This window comes from Pristiophorus japonicus, chromosome 8, assembly GCF_044704955.1.
Source record: "Pristiophorus japonicus isolate sPriJap1 chromosome 8, sPriJap1.hap1, whole genome shotgun sequence".
NCBI classification, from domain to species: domain Eukaryota; kingdom Metazoa; phylum Chordata; class Chondrichthyes; family Pristiophoridae; genus Pristiophorus; species Pristiophorus japonicus.
Window position 1 is genome coordinate 123227357 of NC_091984.1, and position 25364 is coordinate 123252720.

The 25364-nt window shown below is 42.3% G+C and overlaps 1 protein-coding gene across 3 annotated transcripts in view; it reads right to left on the bottom strand.

Annotated features, from left to right (window-relative positions):
* The window catches only part of rgl1 (ral guanine nucleotide dissociation stimulator-like 1), a 296098-nt gene that overhangs the window by 88553 nt on the left and 182181 nt on the right, over positions 1–25364 (bottom strand). For 2 of the 3 annotated variants that reach the window (XM_070887387.1, XM_070887385.1), the window contains exon 1: positions 14580–15060. The exons of the other annotated variant lie outside the window; for it this stretch is intronic. In XM_070887387.1, coding sequence (XP_070743488.1) covers positions 14580–14858 — 279 coding nt within the window. In that variant the 5' untranslated portion in view covers positions 14859–15060. Of the gene's footprint in view, positions 1–14579; positions 15061–25364 lie in introns of those variants that run through there. 3 annotated transcript variants of the gene reach the window in all.

Sequence of the window (25364 nt, forward strand, 5' to 3'; positions counted from 1 at the left end):
TCCATCATCATAAGCAGTTGTTATTCCACATTTAGGATCCACAGAGCAACATTTGTGGCTACAAGTTTTATTCATGCATATATACACACACACACAAAGTTCCCCTCACTTTTGTCCAGGTATAATGTCACGGAAGATTAACTATCTAAATGCATTTCAGAATCGTAGGAGGGCAGGGGTGGAAGGGTAGACAGCAGAAAGATGATCGTAAGAGTCAAATCACTACTTTATTTTTTTTTAAAACAAAAAGGCCAGTTATGGGCATCTCCTAAATATTCTCTTTAGCACAAGCATTTTACTTTGGTACTTGGAATCAAACCAGACAACAGATAATAAAGTCAGACATGTGCACCAGTGCCATCTACAGTAATTAAAGTGCTGGCTCCGCTGCAGGTTGACAACAATCCACAAGTGTTGATAACTTACTGCAGGTGAAAGAGTCAGAAGTGGCAGTACATACACAGAACTTAAAACTCATTGATCCAGTCAGAATCTTAACACCTTTGTTCCATCAAGAGATTGAATTTTAAGCAGATTTCAAGACATTAGCCTGGACTGGAGTGTCTTGCAGAGTTTATCCAGCTGAAGAGACAGTGTGGCTGTCACGGTTTGGTCTCTCTTCAGGGAGATGCAACTAATTCTCGTCAACATTCCCATAAACTTAGATTACCAGCACATGACTTGCATTTGAACAGCTTTTTGAAATAAACTGAAGTAAAGCATTTACAAAACAAAAACAAACATTGCCGCTAATCTACTTTCTCTCCTAAATTTTAAAGCCGGGATAGGCATGCGACTAAAGCACATTTAAATAAAAGGGCATTTTTATTCTGGCAAAGCAGCTTGCAAGTCCCTTTGCCTAATCTGCAAGCAGACACAGGCACCACAACGATTGTCCATAAATCCAAATGGGTAAGAATTTCAGCTAAACAGTTAAGAGCACGTAAGTAACGTTTGCAACAGCCAACATGGCCTTCACTCGGGTTTAAAGAATGACTCAGGAACTGGGCCTCCCCAAGACTCTAGTACCCACATGATGCCCCTTCAAATTCACCATCTAGCAAAGGGATTATGGCTGCAAAACTCTCATATACCCCTCAATTGCCGTAATACCCTTTCACAGTGATACTGGACTACGACGAGACATTCTAATTATATCTGCGGAATGAACTGTACATCCTGCAGGGCTCCAAGATAAGAACTGGCAGCCTTTACTGCACCTTCAAAGTACTTTATGTTCACTGTCCTTCGAAACAATACACTTGCTTGTTTCAAAAAAATTCTTGCTCGTGCATTACTGCAATAACAATTCACTCCATTTTAACGTACCAATGCCTTGTACACAGGTCCATGCAGTGCAATGCTCTCATCAATTTCTTCCACAATTTTAGCCACGGTGTGTCAGATGCGTCATTTGACCAATGGTTTATTGGGGTTCCAACCTTTTATTTCACCAAAGGACCAACTACCCTCATTCCGTCCCAATAGTAGGCCATAATGTGTCCTCAAAATAATAGCGAGACTAATGGCGCTCACCGGTATGTATCCGCAAATGGTACAGCAACTTCAGACAAGGGGTAGATGTAAAATATTCAATAGTTGCGCCACTCTGCAGTTAGCTTTGAACAAACAGTATCTGTCTGCATCAACATTAAAAAGTGTGAGGTTGCTGCATTCGCAAGGTAACTGCAAAATAAATTAGTCACAGAAAGTGAAGTCTTGTCCATTTCATGCTAATTACCCTTTTAACAACATGATATGTTAATTACTGCCAGACATCTTCTCTAGCACTGAAAATTAACTATTACAAGTGTGGAGTCTCATTCCCTCAGGTTTCAATTGTTGGAGAATTAAAAAAAAAACTTTTACAAAACTTTTCTTTTGTCTCTTTTTCCTCAATCCAGTATTTCCCTCTTTCTGTACCCGATTTGACATTGAATTCACCCACTCTAATTTACACTTTCTTCTCAGTCCTCAGGCTGTTAATATCACAATTCTTTAATCTTATTGGTTAAGATACACAGTTGCTTGCCCTGCTCATTCAGGTCCCAGATGCCCAGTTTCCCTTATTGCAATGTGACAGCTTGCACCTTCAGCAACTTGCCAACACAAAAATTTCAAAACCCAAAACGAGCAAGTCTAACTAACGGCAGACTGTAGATGGCCTGTTACAGCAAATTATGACCCAATGTGCCGTAACCCCGGATGGAAAATTTTCTCCACATTACTGATTGACGAATTGTGTCTGAGTAATTGGGTCACAGTGCACTGAGTTGAAAAGAAACTGAAAATAATCAAGTGTGAATCCCCTAGAGACCAGCCACATCAGGTCAGCTATTGCCATGTACCCGATATCCAACAGTATCTCACGGTCCACAACCCATTTCTGGAAAGTACCCGGAGTGCAATCAGAATAATTTTCCCCATAGAGATGAACTCTTTGTGCTGTGTGGTAAAAATAATCAATAAATGTACACGTAAAGCTGAAACTCAAATATAGAAAATAGACACCTACGAACTGACTCAAATAATATCCCCTTTTATTGCTGAATAGGGTTAGCCATTCAAGCCTTCAAAAATAAACAGACCAGGTTAGAATTGTGCAGGAGAGAATGATGAGGTTTCAATACACAGTAGATTTTACTCCAGTGAAATCATTTCCCTTTACTAGTTTTTAAACCTTCAATTATTACAACTGGTGCCTTCTAGCTTCTATATCACGTGCATTAATCTATTTCCCTACCAATTAACATTTACACAGCTTTAATAGCGATGCCAGACAAATCTTAGATTTCAGTTCTCTGCTCCAATGTTCTCCCCACTAAACTTCCCCTCCTGAAAGATGCACCTTGGAACAAGAATAGTAGGCCAATCAATCCCTTCTATGATTCGATGAAATGGTCCTCACCCACATTCTTCCAGCAGGAGTCACTGGGTTGTCAGAATCAAGGACCCTGGCTGATTTCTCACCTCATCTCTCCCCTCCCACAAAGTAACAAGCAGCTGTAATGCCTCCACCAATTAATTTAGAATAGGGATCACAATGAGGGGTTCCGGGGCCACTAATAGCTCCCACACCATTTATTTTGTTTTAATTAGTTTTTGTAATTTCTTCCTTTCGTGGTATCCCCTACTCCATGTGGACAAGTGGAAGAATTTGACTTGGCAAAGCACCTTAATACTGTACAAGAGCTGGTGGACCGGGTGTACAACTGACCAATGAGTGAGTGCGAGGGCAAGAGAGAGAGAGAGAGAGAGAGAGAGAGAGAGAGAGAGAGAGAGAGAGAGAGAGAGAGAGAGAGAGAGAGAAATTTTATAAATACTCAACATTCAAAAGATAATAAAAAATTTGGTTCCAGTCATTTGGCACGTGGAACAGACTGCATAGCTTTGAATACATCGCTCCCACATCAGCAGTTAACTGAACGTCACTGAAATCAACAACTGCGAGGATGTTATCAATAATTTGATATTATGCTTGCCTGCCAGCTTTTTCTGGGTCAGCGAGGCTAATTTGCTACTGTTGCTGCCAAGAGTCTAATAACAGCACCAACTGGGCTGCAGTCTCAGTTCATGGTTAACTGCTGGCTGTTTGGCTACGGCAGCAGTTTGCAGTCTTGGCAAAAAACAAAGTGGGAGTTTTGCTACAATTATGCCTTACTTTAAATCATGATTTGTGAACACACTGGACCCAGGTTTCCAAAGCACAAACCAATCTTCTTTCCAAAGGCATAGCATCAGAATTCACTCATGGGGAAATGGGACACCTGAAGAAAGGCAATTTCCGATAAAACCATCAATCCTTGTGCAAGGACAAGACATGTTTGCGAACTCAACATTAAACAAGCCTGAGACTACACCTCTGTCTCTCATCTATCGCAACAGAAGACCAGGAGCATTCACATCAAGTCACACCCAGAGAATTCTAGCAACACTCGAGTTTTCTCAACAAGATTCCTTTTAAAAAACCTATCTTCTGGCTTTTCTTTCTGAATAAGTTCAGTTAATTCAAATGCCACCATCATGGACAACTTCTTCAAAAGTGGTATTAATCATTAATTTGAGGAAAACATACATGGCTGAAATGAAAGCATTGCTAGAACATTGTGGGTTAAACAATGCCACATCAACTGAAGATAATCCACAGTTGCTTCATATAATTAAGACGATAGGAAGGGGGGGGCAGGGGCGGGGGGAATGAAAATGAAAATAAAGACAGTACAAAGCAAAAGGAGGATCGTAGCATCATTTGCACAAGGTTTTTCTTTTGGGGCAGGTTTAGTTCTTGGGATAACTTGCTCTGAACACTTCAATTCAATGCCCTTAATTGCTGAGCAAGTCTGAGCTGCAGGTTTGGTCCGAATCGGTTGTTGAGACAGTCAGTGAACCAGCTAATTACCAATCCCACCACTGCCCGGTGATCTACAAACAACCAGCAAAAGAGGAACTCCATCATTTTATCCAGCAGGACCATGCCTCCTAAAACTGTCGTTCATTACCACTGTTAGCCTTGTTGGAAATCCTGATGGAAACTGTTTACACCCTGCAAATTATTTTGACTTCATCACTACTCACATTCTAAACTTAATCAGCGCTCCTTTACAAATGCACAGAGAGACTTCAAATATGCCATTCAAAATTATTCACAAAAAGTCGACTGAAGAGTGAAGTTCCCACTGATTGTGATCCATGTGGGTGTGAAAAAGCAAAGCAAAAGCATTTCCCTTTATTCAGTGAGAGCTGGGCATCATTCCACATCCAAGGTAATAGGGCAAGTAACCCACTCTGTACTTTTCAGTACACTGCTAATACTTATGTAATCAGTCTGCAATAACTCTGGGTTTGTCACACTTTCTGCAGGAAAGTGCCAATCCCTCATGTTGTTCCTCTTCTCTGCTGTCACCAATGACTTGCCTCTATGCACAGAATAGAAGACATGCTATTCAGTCCTCCCACTTGACGTTGTAATATGACAGAATCACTGTGCTAATTCGCACTCACGAAGCAGTGTTCAACAACAGAGAGTGAAACAGTACGGAATTCACGATAGCTTTAAAAAGGGCAATGTTACTGGGATGATTGGGCGAGAATTAACTACAGATGCAGTGTTGAGAATCTGGAGTATTCCGGGAAGACTGGTGACGGGGTCATCCGTAATCCGTAAAATGTTCTGGAATCCGGACCCGATGACCCTGCCAACCTCGGGGCCTCCTCGGTGATCCGGCCAGCCCACAGCCCAAACAGCTCCTTGGCGGGGCCCAACAGTCCAAATAGCTCCTTGGCGGGGCCCAATGGTCCAAACAGCTCCCTGACGGTAAATCTCCCCCTTCCAGATATTCCGAAATCCAGAAATACCCAAACCTGAGCTGGTGCAGGCTCAAAGGGCCGAATGCCTGCTCCTGCACCTATTTTCTATGTTTCAAAGGGCCCAAGTTTCGGGCCGCGCCTAGAACGGCGCAGCCCCGACCTGGACACCTGTTTTCCGCGCCACAAAGTGCGCCTAAAAAAAACTTCCAGATTCTCCGGCTCCCTGCTGGTCCTCTTGAGCTGGGCGTGGCGCAGCACGAGCTGTAGGGGGCGGAGCTAGGTCCCTGCGCTAAAAACAGTGCCGGGACCTCTGCACATGCGCGCTACAGTGGGCGTGCATGTGCAGTAGCTCCAGGTGCCCAAAACTGTGTGGGAGGGGCCCAAAGCACACAGCTCCTAGCCCTGGCCGAATGGCCTCACTGGGGCTGCATGCATAAGGCTCCTCCCATGCCCAGCTCCTGCTTCCTCCTGCCCAGACTCCCGCCCCCCCGCTGACCGGACCCGACCCGCGCTCCCGACCCCGGACCAGACGCCACCTACCTGTAAATCTGGTACTGAGGACCGGGCCCTGCCCAAAGTCTTGGGCCCGGCCCTTTCAGCCTCCCGCCCCCCCCTTTGCTGTCAGAAACACAGACATACAGAGATAGAGATAGAGACACAGAGACACACTGGGGGGGGGGCGGGGCTTCCCAGCACGCTGTTGGAGGGCTCCCGGTGCTGCAGTCGGTAAGCAGAAAATGTTTTATTTATTGATTTTTAAAAAAAATTATTAATTTTTTGATTGATTTATTGGTTGACTTATTGATGTTTTTATTATTGATGATAAAACTGAAGTATTTAATGTTTGTAAACTTCCCTTTAACCCCCCCCCCATTCCCTACACCTGATTTTCTAAAGTGTAGACAAGGTTTTTTTTAAGAGCGTACAAAAATCTTCACTTACTCCATTCTAAGTTAGTTTGGAGTAAGTTTTCACTGCCGAAATTTTGAAAACAGGTGTAAGTGGCTGGACACGCCCCCTTTTGAAAAAAAATTCTGTTCCAAAGTGAAACTGTTCTAACTGACTAGAACTGGAGCAAACTAAATGCTGAGGATTTGAACTTCTAAGATACTCCGTTGTACACCAGTTGCTCCAAAAAAATCAGCAGCAACTAAGGCCGAAACTTGGGCCCTGTGTAAGGTGTTTCCAGATTCGTGACGTCAGAAACAAATCGAAAGTCTGGAAAAGCCCGGAATCCAGAACGGCCTCAGTCCCAAATTTTAGGCGCTGCACCTGTACAAGCACAGCTATGGGACCCACAGAGCTTCAGATTTTACTCAACCTCAGATCCCAAAGAAAATCAGAGAGAGAGAGAATCTGGTCATTTCTGTGCAGCGAGCTGGTGGAGCATCCACAAGCTGTCCACTTTCAGGAGCCTGCTGACTGATTTTCCTACCCAGCTATCTAGATTTCATTGCACAGGAGGCAGTCACCAGTCTGCTTAGCCTGAAGGGGTTATGCAGCTTTAAACGTGGCAGCTGAATTGCAACTCCTATTTCAACGCTTCACTGTGAGCCCTTGCACTTTGAAATTAGCCTGCATGGATCATCAGTCCGAGCACGTCTCCACAACACTTGGACACAGTGTTGCATCCAAACAGAGTATCGGATAAATATTTACTACAATACTTGGTACAGTTATTCTGCGAGTCGATTTTAAAAAAGGGACAACTTTACGAAGTGATTCTTTAAAAGAAACAGGGGGATTATTCTCGGAATCAATATACCCAGCCAGGCACTGTTAAGAAGGATTTCTCATTAGTGGACAGATGGTTTTCCACAGCTTTTGTTTTCCCCAACAGCAAATCTTAAAGAAAAAACTTTGAAATCCATGTCAAATAACCCATGAAACAACAACCTATCTGCAGTTAAAATATTCAGTCTTCACAAAGCCCTGCTGAAGACATCTAACCTTTGGCCTAGTTGCATTTCAGATGAAGTTAAGGGGCCAAATGAATTCCTTTGCTCTTTTCCATAAACTGGGACAAGATGGCATCAACTGACACAGGCAATGTCTACATGCCACTCCCCAACCTTGCCCTAAAAATATCTGTGGGGGTGGGGGAGGAGGAGGAGGAGGAGGAGGAGGAGGAGGAGGAGGAGGAGGAGAAAGAGAAAAAGAGAGAAAAAGAGAGAAAAAAGAGAAAAAGAGAAAGAGAAAAAAAAGAAAAAGAGACAGAGAATTGCAAAATTTACTGAGTAAATAAAAGTGACCTTAGCGATCACATTTGCATATTAAAATATATATTTTAGTCTGAAAGAACACAGGCAACAGCTGTTTGACTTATCTTTGAATACTTCCATTAAACAAAAATGCAAACTGTTCTGTATTTATTCAGATGCTAAATACAAAGATAAACAACAGACTTGCATTTATATAGCTCCTTTTACAACCTCAATACAGTCCAAAGTGATGTAAAGCCAAATTACTTTTGAAGTGTAATCATTGTTGCAATGTAGGAAATGCATCAACCAATTTGTATGCAGCAAGGTCCCACAAACAGCAATGAGATGATAACCAGAACTCTTTATTGATGTTGGTTGGGTTGTAGGATAAATATTGGCCAGGACAAAGAACTCCACTGCTGCTCTTCGAATAGTGCCATGGGATCTTTTATATCCACAAGAGAGGGAAGATGTGGCCTTGGTTTAACGTCTCATCCGAAAAACAGCACCTGACAGTGCAGTACACCCCCGGTACTGTTCTGCCTTTTCAGCCTAGATTTTGTGCTCAAGTCTCTGGAGCAGTATTTGAACCCAGAACCTTCTGACTCCGAGGCGATGAAGTCGCTCATTATTTAAAACTCTTCAAAATAAAAGTTACATATGACTCATTTATGATAATGTGAGTTTTTTTTTTTAAAACAGTGAGTGCTGACTTCAATGACTTCAAGTAAAAATAAAAAAGGGAAGGTGGCTCAACCGTGGCTATCAAGGGAAATCAGGGATAGTATTAAAGCCAAGGAAGTGGCATACAAATTGGCCAGAAATAGCAGCGAACCTGGGGACTGGGAGAAATTTAGAACTCAGCAGAGGAGGACAAAGGGTTTGATTAGAGCAGGGAAAATGGAGTACGAGAAGAAGCTTGCAGGGAACATTAAGGCGGATTGCAAAAGTTTCTATAGGTATGTAAAGAGAAAAAGGTTAGTAAAGACAAATGTAGGTCCCCTGCAGTCAGAATCAGGGGAAGTCATAACGGGGAACAAAGAAATGGCAGACCAATTGAACAAGTACTTTGGTTCAGTATTCATTAAGGAGGACACAAACAACCTTCCGGATATAAAAAGGGGTCGGAGGGTCTAGTAGGGAGGAGGAACTGAGGGAAATCTTTATTAGTCGGGAAATTGTGTTGGGGAAATTGATGGGATTGAAGGCAGATAAATCCCCAGGGCCTGATGGACTGCATCCCAGAGTACTTAAGGAGGTGGCCTTGGAAATAGCGGATGCATTGACAGTCATTTTCCAACATTCCATTGACTCTGGATCAGTTCCTATCGAGTGGAGGGTAGCCAATGTAACCCCACTTTTTAAAAAAGGAGGGAGAGAGAAAACAGGGACCTCAGTAGTGGGTAAAATGATGGAATCAATTATTAAGGATGTCATAGCAGCGCATTTGGAAAATGGTGACATGATAGGTCCAAGTCAGCATGGATTTGTGAAGGGGAAATCATGCTTGACAAATCTTCTGGAATTTTTTGAGGATGTTTCCAGTAAAGTGGACAAAGGAGAACCAGTTGATGTGGTATATTTGGACTTTCAGAAGGCTTTCGACAAGGTCCCACACAAGAGATTAATGTGCAAAGTTAAAGCACATGGGATTGGGGGTATTGTGCTGACGTGGATTGAGAACTGGTTGTCAGACAGGAAGCAAAGAGTAGGAGTAAATGGGTACTTTTCAGAATGGCAGGCAGTGACTAGTGGGGTACCTCAAGGTTCTGTGCTGGGGCCCCAGCTGTTTATATTGCACATTAATGATTTAGACGAGGGTATTAAATGTAGTATCTCCAAATTTGCAGATGACACTAAGTTGGGTGGCAGTGTGAGCTGCGAGGAGGATGCTATTAGGCTGCAGAGTGACTTGGATAGGTTAGGTGAGTGGGCAAATACATGGCAGATGAAGATACTGTGGATAAATGTGAGGTTATCCACTTTGGTGGTAAAAACAGAGAGACAGACTATTATCTGAATGGTGACAGATTAGGAAAAGGGAAGGTGCAACGAGACCTGGGGATTTGAGTACAGGGGCAGGGAGATGTTGCTACAGTTGTACAGGGCCTTGGTGAGGCCACACCTGGAGTATTGTGTACAATTTTGGTCTCCTAACTTGAGGAAGGACATTCTTGCTATTGAGGGAGTGCAGCGAAGATTCACCAGACTGATTCCCAGGATGGTGGGACTGACCAATCAAGAAAGACTGCATCAACTGGGCTTGTATTCACTGGAGTTCAGAAAAATGAGAGGGGACCTCATAGAAACGTTTAAAATTCTGACGGGTTTAGACAGGTTAGATGCAGGAAGAATGTTCCCAATGTTGGGGAAGTCCAGAACCAGGGGTCACCGTCTAAGGATAAGGGGTAAGCCATTTAGGACCGAGATGAGGAGAGACTTCTTCACCCAGAGAGTGGTGAACCTGTGGAATTCTCTGCCACAGAAAGTGGTTGGGGCCAATTCACAAAATATATTCAAAAGGAAGTTAGATGAAGTCCTTACTACTCAGGGGATCAAGGGGAATGGCGAGAAAGCAGGAAGGGGGTACTGAAGTTTCATGTTCAGCCATGAACTCATTGAATGGCAGTGCAGGCTAGAAGGCCTGCTCCTGCACCTATTTTCTATGTTTCTAAGACCTCTGATGGAGTTACTGTAATGGAATGGAGCCAAGTCAACACTAGGATCATGCAGTCAAGAGCTCGCGTTTTAGTATCCAAGCCAGAACGAGTGAAGCACATTAATTATTATGGTTACTGCGCAATATCAAGTTTCCTCAAATTTGAGGCCATCACCTCCACATGAAGATGTGTTATCCACCATCTCAAGATCTGGACACACAGCAGTGTGAAAATATAGGATTTCAATGCGATTCAAGATATACATAGAAATGCAAGGAATGTCTTGGGTTACAGCTGCCATGTCATAGCTGATACTCACGAATAGCAGATCGCTGCCTTGACTGGGTCTCACTAGAGGTGGCATAGTGAGATTCAACAGCGCTGGGGCTGCAAAGTGTGAACACCATATACACACACACCACTGGATAGGTGGATGACTGCCCAGGTTTTTTTTTCATGCCAATCAATTCAAGTTCAAGGATCATTCATCATCAACCTTGCATGTTAATTTCTTACACTCAACAAGGAAAAAGAATGTAAAGCTTGTGTCGTTGTGCACTTCATAACCTGCAGTCACTCCTCAACCCGGTCTAAAACAAAAATCAGTTTAAAAAAATAACTTCTTTAATCATCAACCTGTCAAAGGAAACAAAGGAAAGCTTTACATCAACACTGAAGAAGCTTGGAATTCCCCATGGCTAGGAGAGAAGTCAAAAACAATTCACTTTGGCAGGATCCAAAGGCATCTCATTTTTTGTAAATAAAGATTAGATACCAGGGACGATTGTTTTCTTCACCCTCTAACTCAGCCACCTACCTTTGTAAGAGAACAAATTATACAATTTGCAAGATTAAAATTCCAGAGCTACATTCAAAACTTATGACATTAGTCAAAAGGAAATGAAAAAAAACAATTCACATAGCATTTATAGATCATGCTTACTTGCATTAAGCTTAGTGACCATACAGCCAACAATATAAAACTCTAACTAGTCAATAATACGGACACCAAATTAAATGTAGTGGACAAACACTGCAATGTCTGCCATAAGAACTAGAAATGTCATCAAATTCATGATGGTGACATAGGAGAATCTATTTAAAAGGGATTAACATAACATAAGAATGCAAGAAATAGGAGCAGGAGTAAGCCATTTGGACCCTCGAGCCTGCTCTGCCATTCAATAAGATCATGGCTGATCTGATCATGGCCTCAGCTCCACTTCACCGCCTGCTCCCCATAACCCTTTATTCCCTTATCACTCAAAAATCTATCTCCACCTTAAATATATTCAATGACCCAGCCTTCACAGCTCTCTGGGGCAGAGAATTCCATAGATTTACAACCCTTTGAGAAGAAATTCCTCCTCATCTCAGTTTTAAATGGGCAGCCCCTTATTCTGAGACTATGTCCTAGTTTTAGTTTCCCCAATGAGTGGAAATATCCTCACTGCATCCACCTCGTCAAGCCCCCTCATTATCTTATACATTTCAATACAATCGCACCTTATTCTTCTGAACTCCAAATGAGTATCGGCCCAACCCATCTTCATGTCAACCCCCTCATCTCCAGAATCAACCTAGTGAACCTTCTCTGAACAGTCCCCAATGTATGTATACCCTTCCTTAAATACGGAGACCAAAACTGAACACAGTATTCCAGGTGTGGCCTCACCAATACCCTGTACAGTTGTAGCAGGACTTCTCTGCTTTTATACTCTATCCCCCTTGCAATAAAGGCCAACATTCCATTTGCCTTCCTGATTACTTGCTGTACCTGCATACTGTTTCATGCACTAGGACCCCCAGGTCCCTCTGTACTGCAGCACTGCAATTTTTCTCCATTTAAATTATAATTTTCTATTTTTTCTGCCAAAGTGACATTTTCCCACATTATACTCCATCTGCCAATTTTTTGCCCACTCACTTAGCCTGACTATATCCCTTTGCAAATTTTGTGTCCCCTCCTCACAATTTGCTTTCTTTGTATTATCAAGCAGCAAATTGAAATATGTCATTTCATTTTTTCTGTTTGCATTGTTAATCTTCCAAAATAATGTTCAAGAATGTTCAACCTGATGGGTCTGAAATACACAAACTAATTCCTGTGGAAGGTCAGGTTTCTAATGAATCAGTGAGCAAGATTGCTGACTGACCAGTACAGCTGTGCTATATACAGCACCCCAAGGAGCTCCACTCCCTCCCATCATCGGCCTCTTGCGCAGTGGTTCCTACACACAAGACTAAACGATCTCCGTAACAAGACTTTCACCCTACAGTCAAATCAATTACCTGAAGCAGCTCTTTATCTACTTGCATATTGCCCTCCCTGCACAAAGCAGTTACTGTTTGTGTGTAAAAAAAAAACTATATAATGGGAGATTTAGGTTGGCTTCGCTGAGCTTCCACAATAGCTGTGGATGAACAATGGTGTTTCCCAGTCTTGTCATTTTCCCACCGTTCCCCCACTGTTTTATCTTTAAAAAGGTTTTTTATTTCCTCATTGGAAAAATGCAACAGTGAGGAAATCACACTGTTGCACAGCTCTGAATTGACCATTCTCCTGTTGATGTGCTTCGGCTCAAGATGTTTGGATGATAAAGTAATTTAGAAACCAGAATTAAATGTTTCATCAGGAATGTGCTTAATAGTCAACATCCTTTGTGGAATATAGATTAGCCATGCAGCACTTCGAGGAACTGAAGATGGAGCCTGACACTCACTATTCTAATGGCTGATCTACACTTTTCCAATAAAATATTGCTGAGATTTTGACCCCCTCCTATCAATAACTAAACAGGTTAGAGAGCAGACAACTTCACTATTCTAACGGCTGATGTACACGTATCCAATAAAATATTGAATTGTCAGCATCACATTGCTGACACTGCACTTGGGAGCTGCATGCTGTACCGTATTTCAATTTTTAGCCAAGCATTTGGTTTTTTGGGTCAGGCATTTGCGGAGAGAAACAGAGTTGACGTTTCAGGTCCGTGACGTTCTGACGAAGGGTCACAGACCTGAAACGTCAACTCTGTTTCTCTCCAGATGTTGCCTAACCTGCTAATATTTCCAGCACTTTCGGTTATTTCAGATTCCAGCATCCGCAGTATTTTGCCTTTATATATTTTTTTTAAATACTAGTTTCTCTCCACCAACTCTCTCTCTCTCTCTCTCTCTCTCCTCCCGTTCCCCCCAAACCAGTAAACACCAAATCAAGAACTCAATACTTCGAGTGGACCAGAATCGTGAGATCAATTCTTGTCGTGCATTATTTTAACCACCATGTTAACATTTTGAAATTCATGCACTGCCGCCGGTCCTTTGATTTAATCTCGTGAAGCGTGAACCTAGAGATTTCACAATTCACTCCGCACCACTAACCACACTGCAGACAACGTAAAAGGCGGACAACTCTAACTTTCATTTAACACCGAAATGCTGCCACAAGTGAAACCAATAAATATTAGGGACAAGTTTGTGTGGAGTTTTCTGCGTGCACAGAGCGTCAACAACCCCAAACTGCTGAATCTACACAGTGGAGATTTTTTAAACAAGTAATACAACAGCCCCCTCAGTGGTTGCACGCCAGAATTGTCAAAAGTCCTGGTCAAGTATTTGCGAGCTTTGATAAAAGTAAACACAGGCTGCTGGTCCTGTGCAGTGGCTGCAGGCTTCCATCAGCATCCCACTTGGAAAGACGACACACAACAGCAGTGTCACCGATCGGAAAGGTGTTCGATACCCCGCGCAGCAATGCGCCACTTCCCGAGAGGATTAATTTAAACAAGTGGGGGTTCTAATTTAATAAGTGTTTGAATAAGCATGAATCACACGGCGAGCAGCTGTTTCCGCAACCTATTTAGTTTAAAATAAACACGGTTATTGCTTTAAAAGCGGTGAACTAATAAAAAGGTACTCGGTACCGATTAATAAGCTAAGAAACATCTCACACATAGATACCACTCATTATAGTGAGCTTCCCTCTACTTACAGCAAGAGAGGCGAAAGCCAGAATTGTCAGTGCATTAATCAAATCACCAAATAACCTCATTGTGGAAAATAGACTTTCACCACTTGGAATATATACGGTTATTACTTTAAAAGCGGTGAACGAATAAAGATACTCTACCGATTAATAACTATTGCTATGCTAAGAAACATTTCATACACGTATCACTCGTTATGGTGACCCCCTCGACTGATAGCAAGAGAAGCGAAGCCAAGATTTTTCCTTAGTGCATTAATCAAATCACGAAATAATTGTGCTATACTTAAAACTACTTGGAAGATATAACTGTGCAAAAAGAAAGTCCAGTGAGAACGATGTGTTGAGTGCACCCATCACCAGCTCCCCACACACAGACTGTGAACCATGCATTGCCTTTTCTCTCTCTCCGACACATACCGATGAGTTGCTCTCCTCGGGAGACTTGGCTTGATAGCTCTGCAGGGCCACGTTGGGCTCGCCTAGGAGCTCGAGCACCAGACTCTGCTGAATGTTGCGCACGGCCGAGCGCTTGCGGTCGAACATGCCGTGGCTGGCCGGCTCGGGGCTCCAGCTCGGGGCTCGCAAGAGTTCCACAGGTGACGGGGAAATCATCGGAGAAAGCTTCCGGAAGAACAGATAACAAAAAAATGTAGAGACAATCCACCAACTCAAAGAATCATCACCAAAATCCAACATGAAAAATATTCGGAGAGAGTCCGGTAGAGGGATTTTTTTGTTTGTGTATATATATCCTCTCTCTCTCGGTGTTGTTTGCCTGGCTGATGAGGAACAGCTGCCGGCCCAGCGCTGCCCTTCTCCCTCCCTCCACTTGCACGGAGAGCGAGCTACAGCTCTTCCGCTGCTCAGCCCCCTCCCTTCACTCCAGCCCAGGATCACTGCTCGCGCTCTCTCTCTGCAAAAACTTTCACCCACCAGCGGGTGATGTCATCCCCATTCAAATCAGCGCATCGCGTCTTGCTCCTTGCAAAAGAAAAGCCAGCCACAAAAACCTGGGCTGGAGTCTTGCAAAAAGCGAAGTGGAATCAGACATGCCTGAGGTAAAAAGGTGAGGGGGAATTTTTCCATACATCCTTTAAAAAAAAATTAAAGCAAATAGTGTCGTTTAATAATATTGATGAGTCTTGGTCAGGGTGCAGAGGATATTTGCCAGAATTGTACCAGGGATAAAGGGGACTTCAGTTATGTGGCGAGATTAGAGAAACTGGGATTAAAATCAGAAAATGCTGGAAATCTCAAACTGGTCAAGCAGCAACTGTGCAGAGAAATACAGTTTACGTTCCGGGTCGGTAACCCTTAGTCAGAACGGAGGGATTGTTTGTCTCAAAGCAGAGATTTTAATTGAGGTGTTCAAAATCATGAAGGGTTTTGACCAAGGAGACAGAGCGACGCTGGAAGTAGGACACTGATATAAAATATTTTGGGGAAAAAAAGCCAAGGGGCAGATTTGGAGAGAGTTTAATAAAAAAATAAACGCAGTAAGTTATGATGATCTGCAAAACACTACCCGAGTACTGAAAGGGTGGTGGAAGCGGATTCAATGGTAACTTTCAAAAAGGAATTTCAGGAAATGTGTTTTAGGGCTGTGGGGAAAGAGCAGGGGAATTGGACTAAGTGGACAGCTCTTTCAGAGAGTCAGCACAGGCATGATGAGCCAAATGGCCCTCCTTCTGTGCGTTAAGATTCTATGAAAATGCTCAGCAGTGATATAGTAAGACACATTGCATGAGAAAAATCCTGCCACTTTTCCTGGCATTCCCATATATTGTTAATATGTCATATAGCAGCTTTATTAAAACAATATATATAAAACCAGTCCGGTTTGCTAAATGATGCCAATCATTTATAGAAACCGGGAAGTAAAAGCCAACCACATTTTAGTAACGTCATTCTTACTGTAGCAACTGATATTTCCCACCCGGCAAAGTGATCTAGGTCTGCAACACTGTGGCACAGACACCTTGAGGGGCATCACACTTCACACAATACTGACTGTGCTCAGCAAGAATGGCCTCCTCAGTTTGGGTCAGATACAGGAAATACTTTAGTTACAAGTTAATACTATCCAAATTATTTTATTTGTTCAAAATAAACATGCAACTCTGGAAAGTAAAGAACCTTCTCCAGAATTACATATTCCAAACAATTGCAATGGAGGCAAGGAGGAACAGGATTAGTTGGTGTGAGGGTGATACATCTTTCAATTAATGAACAGCAGAAACTGGCATGTGATAAACTCAGACCAGTACAACATAAGTAAATTTTAACCAAAGTCTACAGGTTGTTGCTGAAATACAAGTTTGATATATTTATTATTGCTGTGGATGGATTATACAGGTTTACAATACTTCATCTAGAAAGCTACTCAGTTTGATTTTATTAAAATCCTCAAGATAATAAGAATGGATTTACATTTATACAGCACGCTTTAATCTCAGGATGTCCCAAAGTACTTTACAGCCAATTAAACACTTTTGAAGCGTTGTTGCTCTGTTGGGAAATGTGCAGAGCAAGATCCCACAAACAGCAGAGAGATAATGACCAGATCATCTGTTTAAGTCATGTTGGTTAAGGGATAAATATTGGCCAGGACCCCTGGGAGAATTCTTGTTTTTCTTTTGGAATAGTGCTATGGAATCTTTTATCTTCAAAAAGGAGTTAAAGTCCTTCCTACTAGGGGGATCAAGGGGTATGGCAAGAAAGCAGGAATAGGGTACTGAAGTTGCATGTTCAGCCATGAACTCATTGAATGGTGGTGCAGGCTAGAACAGCCTAATAGCCTACTCCTGCACCTATTTTCTATGTTTCTATCTCTACACGAGGGGGAAGACGGGGGCCTTTCTCATCTAAAAGATGGACACCTCCAACAGTGCAGCATTCCCTTAGTGCAGCATGGGAATGTCAACCTAGATTATATGTTCAAGTCTCGGGATTTAAATCCACTACTTTGACTCAGCAACAAGAGTGCTCCCACTGAGCCATGGCCAACCATATAGACTAAACTTTATATATCATGTACATAGAAATACAGGTGATTGTGACACTAACGGACCAAAGCAGCAATTCTGCAGGAGCATGCACAAAATGCATGGTTGAGGAACAAGTACAACTGGAGTAAGCGACAAGGAGCTATGCGATTTGTTTGAGAGAGAGGTGCACTTTTCTTTTACGTGAAATACTTGACCGCTATTTTACATGGATGCAACTGGCAAACCTCACTGCATGAGAAGTTTGGCAATTTTGTGTGTGCTTACTGGAGGCGACATTCTCAAAAGGGATAGAGGCAGGTGTGTATAGGTGTGAGACAATATCCAACTGTGACTGGTCATAGTTAGTATTGGAACTTATACAAAGAATTTCTTATTCCTCTTTTTAAAAATAATTTTTAATATAAATGTGTTGATCTTTGCACCTTTCTAATTAACCCATTTTCATATTATTGTACAATATACAGAATTTTAGCTGTATTCATGCTAAAAGGTGACATTATCTGGCTAAAAACGATTTATAATAATCCTGTGATGTGTATCAATGCAGCTATCTTATGGACTTAACACAATTAGTTTCACCACAGTTAACCAGCGACAGTTATTTAAGAAATAATATTTAATCAGCCTATAATTCTGTATCATTTTCAAATTGTATCTTGTGGCAACTTACACGTTCATAACAAAGCATGCATTCTACAGAGTTCTGCCTTCTCACTATTGCCAAAGAAAAGAATCTGTATTGTAATGACCTTTCTAGATACATGTGTGGGGAAGTTCAGATTTAGACAGGACAGTGAATTTCCCCCCCAATAAATTTCCCAGTTAAGGAGTGGGCTGGGGTTTTCCGTTGCTTCATCTTTCAGTGTTATTTTTCACCTAGTCATTTTAATGGAGAATGCAGAAGTAGAAAGTCCCAGCCCTGGGCTCCTTGTGAAGTACCTCGGAAAGTGCTACTCCAATTTGCACACATGCTTCAGATATGTCTACAAATATCCCTACATGGTGCAGAGAACATGTATAGTTTCCCAAATGGCATAGTGGGTAAAGTGACTACACAATCATATAAACCAGGGTGATAACAGGTTACAAAAGCAAAATACTGCAGATGCTGGAATCTGGAATAAAAACAGAAAATGCTTGAATTGTCAGCAGGTCAGGCAGCAACTGTGGAGAGGAAGCAGAGTTAACGTTTCGGGTCGATGACCCTTTGTCAGAACTGGAGAGCATTTGAAAAGAACAGATTCTTAATGAGCACTGAAAGGGGGAGGGGAAGAAGGAACAAAAAGGGAAGGTCTGATAGGTTGGAAGACAGGAGAGATTAGAGACACAAAAGGGATGATGGCCCAAATTAAAATGGTAATACCAGGAGTTAGGTGTTAGTAATGACAAGTATTAGTCAAGATAGGGTGTAAATGGTGGGATAATGATAACAGGTTAGCTGATCTTAAGCAACAAAGGAAACTAGAGTTATTGCTCCTAATTAATATCCAGACTCCTGCTGGGAAATAAAGTGTGTGGGAATAATGGCAGCGATATGCTCTCTTATTCAACAGTCCAACTCGCCATTTAGGCTTGCATAGGTAATGTAACCAGTTGGGTGATGTGACGAGAACCATACTGTAGCATTTGTTGACTGTTGCCCGGAGGAAGAGGTGCGAAAAGGAAAAGGGGTGGGGGAAGGAAGAGAACACAAAGCTGGCCCAAAACTTTTTAGGAGCTTACTGAGAGCTCACTGTCTTTTGCAGCACCTCTGGCCTACTTTTGAAAGAATTCCAGCTGGACTTTGAGCCAGCAGCAATTTTAGAAACATTTTGTACCTTGAAAGCTCCCCTCACCATGGCAATACCACCATAAGTCTCTGGACATTTTGCGTGCCCCCCCACTACTGTAGCTTTAGTTGGTGCATTCATAGCTGTCTCAAGGAATCATTTCAGCTTTTCAATTACTATTTCAGGGATGGTTGACCTTTTGGGGAAATGCTCAGATTTGCGATACCACGTACACTTTAAATGGGAACAATAATGCCGGCAAGAGGACAAAGAGATGTAAAAGGAAACATCACAATGTACAGCAGTCTGGTTTGATTATAATCACCACTTTTCCCCTGCATTTGCATTTACTGCATCCCAAATGCTCGATAAAGTCTGTCCTCAATGGGACAGGAGCAAGTCTTTTCACAGGGCAAGCACAAAATACTAACATTCCCTGGACACAGAACACACTTCAGTAAGATAAGAAAGTAGTAACAAGAGGCCATTGAGCTAGCATTACTACATAAAAGGTTGTTTTATTTGAGGATTATCCCATTTAAGGTTTTCAGCTAGCTCAAAATACATTGAACACGTGCTTCCATGGTTTGTCTAAAATTATAATAAAAACTTGCATTTACATAGCACCTTTCACAACCTCTGGCTATTCCAAAAGTGCTTTACAACCAAAAGTACTTTTGAAGTGTAGTCACTTTTGTAATATCGAAAACTTGTCAGCCAAATTGCATGTAGCAAGGTTCCACAAACAGCAACGCGATAATGACCAGATCATCTGTTTGTGATGATTGTTGTGGGATAAATAATGGCCAGGACACCAGGGAGTAGCCCCGCCCCCCCGCCCCACGCTCTTTGAAATAGTGACATGGGATCTTTTACATCCACCCAAGAGGGTAGATGAAGCTTCGGCTTACGTTCTCATCCGGAAGACGGCATAAGATCATAATAGGAGCAGGAGAAGGCCATAGAGCCCCTCAAGTCTGCTCCGCCATTTATTACGATCATGGCTGATCCGATCATAGAAACAGGTCCACTTCCCTGCCCGCTATCCATAACCTCTTATTCCCTTATGTCTATTTCTGTCTTAAATTTATTCAATGTCCCAGCTTCCACAGCTCTCTGAGGCAGTGAATTCCACAGATCCACAACCCTCAGAAGAAATTTCTCATCAGTTTTAAATGGACGGCTCCTTATTCTAAGATTATGCCCTCTATTTCTAGTCTCCCCTATCAGCGGAAACATCCTCTCTGCATTAACCTGGTCAAGCCCCCTCAATCTTATACATTTCGATAAGATCACCTCTCATTCTTCTGAATTCCAATGAGTAGAGGCCCAACCTACTCAACCTTTCCTCATAATCAACCCCCTCATCTCTGGAATCAACCTTGTGAACCTTCTCTGAACTGCCTCCAAAGCAAGTGTATCCTTTTGTAAATATGGAAACCAAAACTGCACGCAGGATTCGAGGTGTGGCCTCACCAATACCCTGTACAACTGTAGCAAGACTTCCCTGCTTTTATATTCTATCCCCTTTGCAATAAAGGCCAAGATTCCATTGGCCTTCCTGATCATTTGCTGTACCTGCACACTATCCTTTTGTGTTACATGCACAAGTACCCCCAGGTCCCGCTGTACTGCGGCACTTTGCAATCTTTCTCCATTTAAATAATAACTTGCTCTTCGATTTTTTTTCTGCCAAAGTGCGTGACCTCACACTTTCCAACATTATACTCCATCTGCCAAATTTTTGCCCACTCACTTAGCCTGTCTGTCCTTTTGCAGATTTTGTGTGTCCTCCTCACACATTGCTTTTCCTCCCATCTTTGTATCGTCGGCAAACTTGGCTACATTACACTCAGTCCCTTCTGGCAAGTCGTTAATATAGATTGTAAATAGTTGGGGTCCCAGCACTGATCCCTGCGGCACCCCACTGGTTACTGAAAGTTAGCCAATCCTCTATCCATGCTAATATATTAACCCCAACCTAGTGATCTTTTATCTTGTGCAGTAACCTTTTATGTGGCACCTCATCAAATGCCTTCTGGAAGTCCAAATACACTCAGACAGTGCAGCATTCCCTCAGCAATGCATTGAAATATCAGTCTACATAATATACTCTAGTCTTGAGTGGGAATTGAAACCACAGCCTTGCAACTCAGGAGGCACGAGCGCTACCAATGAGTCATGTCCAAGTGGTATATTCATACGGAAGAGCTCACATTCAAATATAAAAACAGATTGTTATTCACCAACCTCCATACCAACCAACTAACCAACTAAATAAAGGGCTGCCACTTGTGTAGGGCTGAATCACAGCTCATCTGCCACTGTTCTTCCATAGGAAACAGGTGCCAAAAACACTACAAATTGGACTAAGTCAGCATGTGGAAATCCCCTTTACACATCAATTCCTCGTGACAGAAGAAAAATAACTATAACCAATATGAAAAATTCTAAATATGTCTACTGTATGAAAGTGTAAAAATATGACTTAGGAGGCCAGGGGATGAGGGAAAAAGATGAAAACTGCACAAAATGTTAATTGAAAGTAGAAGACGACCCACAGTCAGAGCACTTAACACATGCATGGTCATTACTTAAAATTAAACAGTACGGATGAACTGAAATATTGGCCCAGAAATCCCGATCGAAATCTTCCCATGGGCAAAGTACTGAAAAAAGGAAAAAAAAATGAGCACTTACCTGAAGGTGCTGCGCCCGCTTGAGCTTCTGATCCTGAAGCTTTCACTCCCTGCGCGTCGGAGTGCATGCACATTGGGACGTCCGTATGCTGGAGCAGGAGTCACATGGCTCTGGTACAGTATTTTCTCATTCATAAGAATGAGAACTCCGTAAGTTGGAGTTCCCATTATGAATGAGAAAACCCCCCCAAACACACAAAACACTAAAATAGAAAAATACACTAATTTAAGTGAATCTTAAATATGTAAAGTACTTAAAAAAGAGTCGAGAAAATATATATTTTTTTACTTATGTTTTTTTAATTATGCCTTAAAATAAACTTACCGTAGTGGGAAGGGTTTTTAAAACAATAATATGTTTTCATGTTTTTAAAAACATACATAAACATTTAAATTAAATAAACCCTTGCGCCTGTAAAAGTAGGCTACACGCCTGCTTTTTCAAGTGCAAGATTTTTGAGGACATTTGTTGGGCAAGATATGCGTAAATATCCTTGCAAGTATCCTTGCAAGTGTCCTCGCTCCCGATATGCGCGAGATCTGTCAAGCCAGAAACTGGACAGATCGGAAAAGCTGGTTTTCAGCACATGCACATTGCGCTCTGAAAACCGGCTTTTCCAATGCCTTCCCGGGTCCGTAGAAACTTCGTATGGACTTGGGGAGGCCGGAATTTCAACCCCATTATTCAATACATTGGAATGTTCTATTGTCGCTACTTACTCAGCTGATATCTGAGTGTACGGACTGATCTTTAAACATTTTAAATTGCCAAACTCTGCGACATGTCACAGGTGGTGCATTGCAGCAACGTTGCTGAAATTGTTATTGTCGTCAATGCATATTGACGGCAGTAAAACACTAATGGATTGGGGGGGGGGGACTGACAGCAATTAAACTAAACAAGTATACTAATTCCATCACCTTTTCCCACCCAATATGTGTTGCAAGTATGTGTGGAAGTGATGGATCTAATTCAAAGCTGCAGTGTTCAACTTCAGGGTAGCTATTTAGTTTTTTCTCGACAGCTTTCATCATTATCAAGGTTCATGTCGGAAAATATCCAAATTAAGCACCAGTTCAAAATAAATTTGCATTGATCCACAAATGACCATCTTACACTTAATCAAGTTCAGCAGCATGCAAAAAAGGGTAAGTAAGCATAAATTTCATGTGTTGACGAGAGACTCGATCTGAAGTGGCCACATATACTTGCATATAGAACCACAGAGCAAGAGAAATATATATATATATATATATATATATAAATAAATAAATAAATAAAATATATATATATTTTTTTAAAGTCAAGTTTGCCAAGATTTATTTTTCCCACATTAACTTATCCAAAGTATTCATATGAAAAAATATTTCAATGTGGTTGTGCTAACTCCCGTTCTTATTTTCAAGTACCTTGGGTGGTCTTGCTACATTAAGAGGTGTTATACAAGTGCAAGTTCTTTTCAATTGATCTCTGATTTTACAAATTGCAATTGAACTAAGAAAACACTCAGATTACAATGGCTCTTCCCCCAGTCAGACACCATGTCCTCTGTATTTCTGACACTTGGTTTATGAATGAGGTTAGGTACTGCCTGAGGGGTTCCTGAACTGGGTTCATGTCCAGCCCCAACTAATGGGGTGAGAGTCTCCTGCTTGCTGGCTCAAAGGGTCCTATGCAGCAGGAGCTTTAGGCAGTCTTCATTCTTAGTGGGCAGGGGCCACAGCACAAAACTGACCAAAAGGCCACAGGAGAGCTGGGGATCTTGCATGAGTAGTGGGATACCACTGACATTTTCGAAAATGAAAAGGTCACACTGGTGCAATGTGGATGCTCTGGGAGGTTGGTGCCAAGGCAAATTGTTGGGTCAGAGCAGAGGGAGTTTTACTCTGCTAACTCTTGAAATTCCTGCCTTGAGTGTGCTTGATGCTGACAGATAGCTGAAACCATTAAATGGCCAGTTCTCCACCAACAACCCTCCCCGTCACAAAAAATAAAAAAGAGAAAGTTAGGTGGTGGAATGGATCCTTTGAAGCTCAATGGACATTTGACTATCAACACAAGTCTAGCATCACTATTAAATGGCGCTCAATATAAATAAAATCGCTCCGGTTACATCCTTCAAGAAAAAAAGCTTTACCTGGCGCACCATAACATGGACAACTGACGTAAAATAAAATCAGCAACCAGCAGACTTGACAAGACCAGATGACCATTCAAAATAAATTCAAGAGGCAACACATCCTGCTTCAGGTTATTTGCCATCAACAGCTTGCCAGAAGACAAAGCTCCACAGTATTACAGTACCATTTCACAAGGATTTGCAGAAAACTAAACCCCCTCACATACAGTATCATAGAATCATTCAGTTCATCATACCTGTACCAGCTCTTTGAAAGGCTTATCATAAAAACATAGAAAATAGGTGCAGGAGGAGGCCATTCGGCCCTTCGAGCCTGCACCGCCATTCAATGAGTTCATGGCTGAACATGCAACTTCAGTACCCCATTCCTGCTTTCTTGCCATACCCCTTGATCCCCCTAGTAGTAAGGACTTCATCTAACTCCTTTTTGAATATATTTAGTGAATTGGCCTCAACAACTTTCTGTGGTAGAGAATTCCACAGGTTCACCACTCTCTGGGTGAAGAAGTTTCTCCTCATCTCGGTCCTAAATGGCTTACCCCTTATCCTTAGAAGGTGACCCCTGGTTCTGGACTTCCCCAACATTAATAAAAACATAACATAAGAATTAGGAACAGGAGTAGGCCATCTAGCCCCTCGAGCCTGCTCCGCCACCCAACAAGATCATGGCTGATCTGGCCGTGGACTCAGCTCCACTTACCCGCCCGCTCCCCATAACCCTTAATTCCCTTATTGGTTAAAAATCTATCTATCTGTGATTTGAATACATTCAATGAGCTAGCCTCAACTGCTTCACTGGGCAGAGAATTCCACAGATTCACAACCCTCGGAGAAGAAATTCCTTCTCAACTCTGTTTTAAATTGTCTCCCCCGTATTTTGAGGCTGTGCCCCCTAGTTCTAGTCTCCCCGACCAGTGGAAACAACCTCTCTGCCTCTATCCTGTCTATCCCCTTCATTATTTTAAATGTTTCTATAAGATCACCCCTCATCCTTCTGAACTCCAATGAGTAAAGACCCAGTCTACTCAATCTATCATCATAAGGTAACCCCCTCATCTCCAGAATCAGCCTAGTGAATCGTCTCTGTACCCCTTCCAAAGCTAGGATATCCTTCCTTAAGGTGACCAAAACTGCACGCAGTACTCCAGGTGCGGCCTCACCAATACCCTGTACAGTTGCAGCAGGACCTCCCTGCTTTTGTACTCCATCCCTCTCGCAATGAAGGCCAACATTCCATTCGCCTTCCTGATTACTTGCTGCACCTGCAAACTAACTTTTTGGGATTTATGCACAAGGACTCCCAGGTCCCTCTGCACCGCAGCATGTTGTAATTTCTCCCCATTCAAATAATATTCCCTTTTACTGTTTTCCCCCCCCCCACCTCCCAAGGTGGCTGACCTCACATTTTCCGACATTGTATTCCATCTGCCAAACCTTAGCCCATTCACTTAACCTATCTAAATCTCTTTGCAGCCCCTCTGTGTCCTCTACACAACACGCTTTCCCACTAATCTTTGTGTCATCTGCAAATTTTGTTACACTACACTCTGTCCCCTCTTCCAGGTCATCTATGTATATTGTAAAC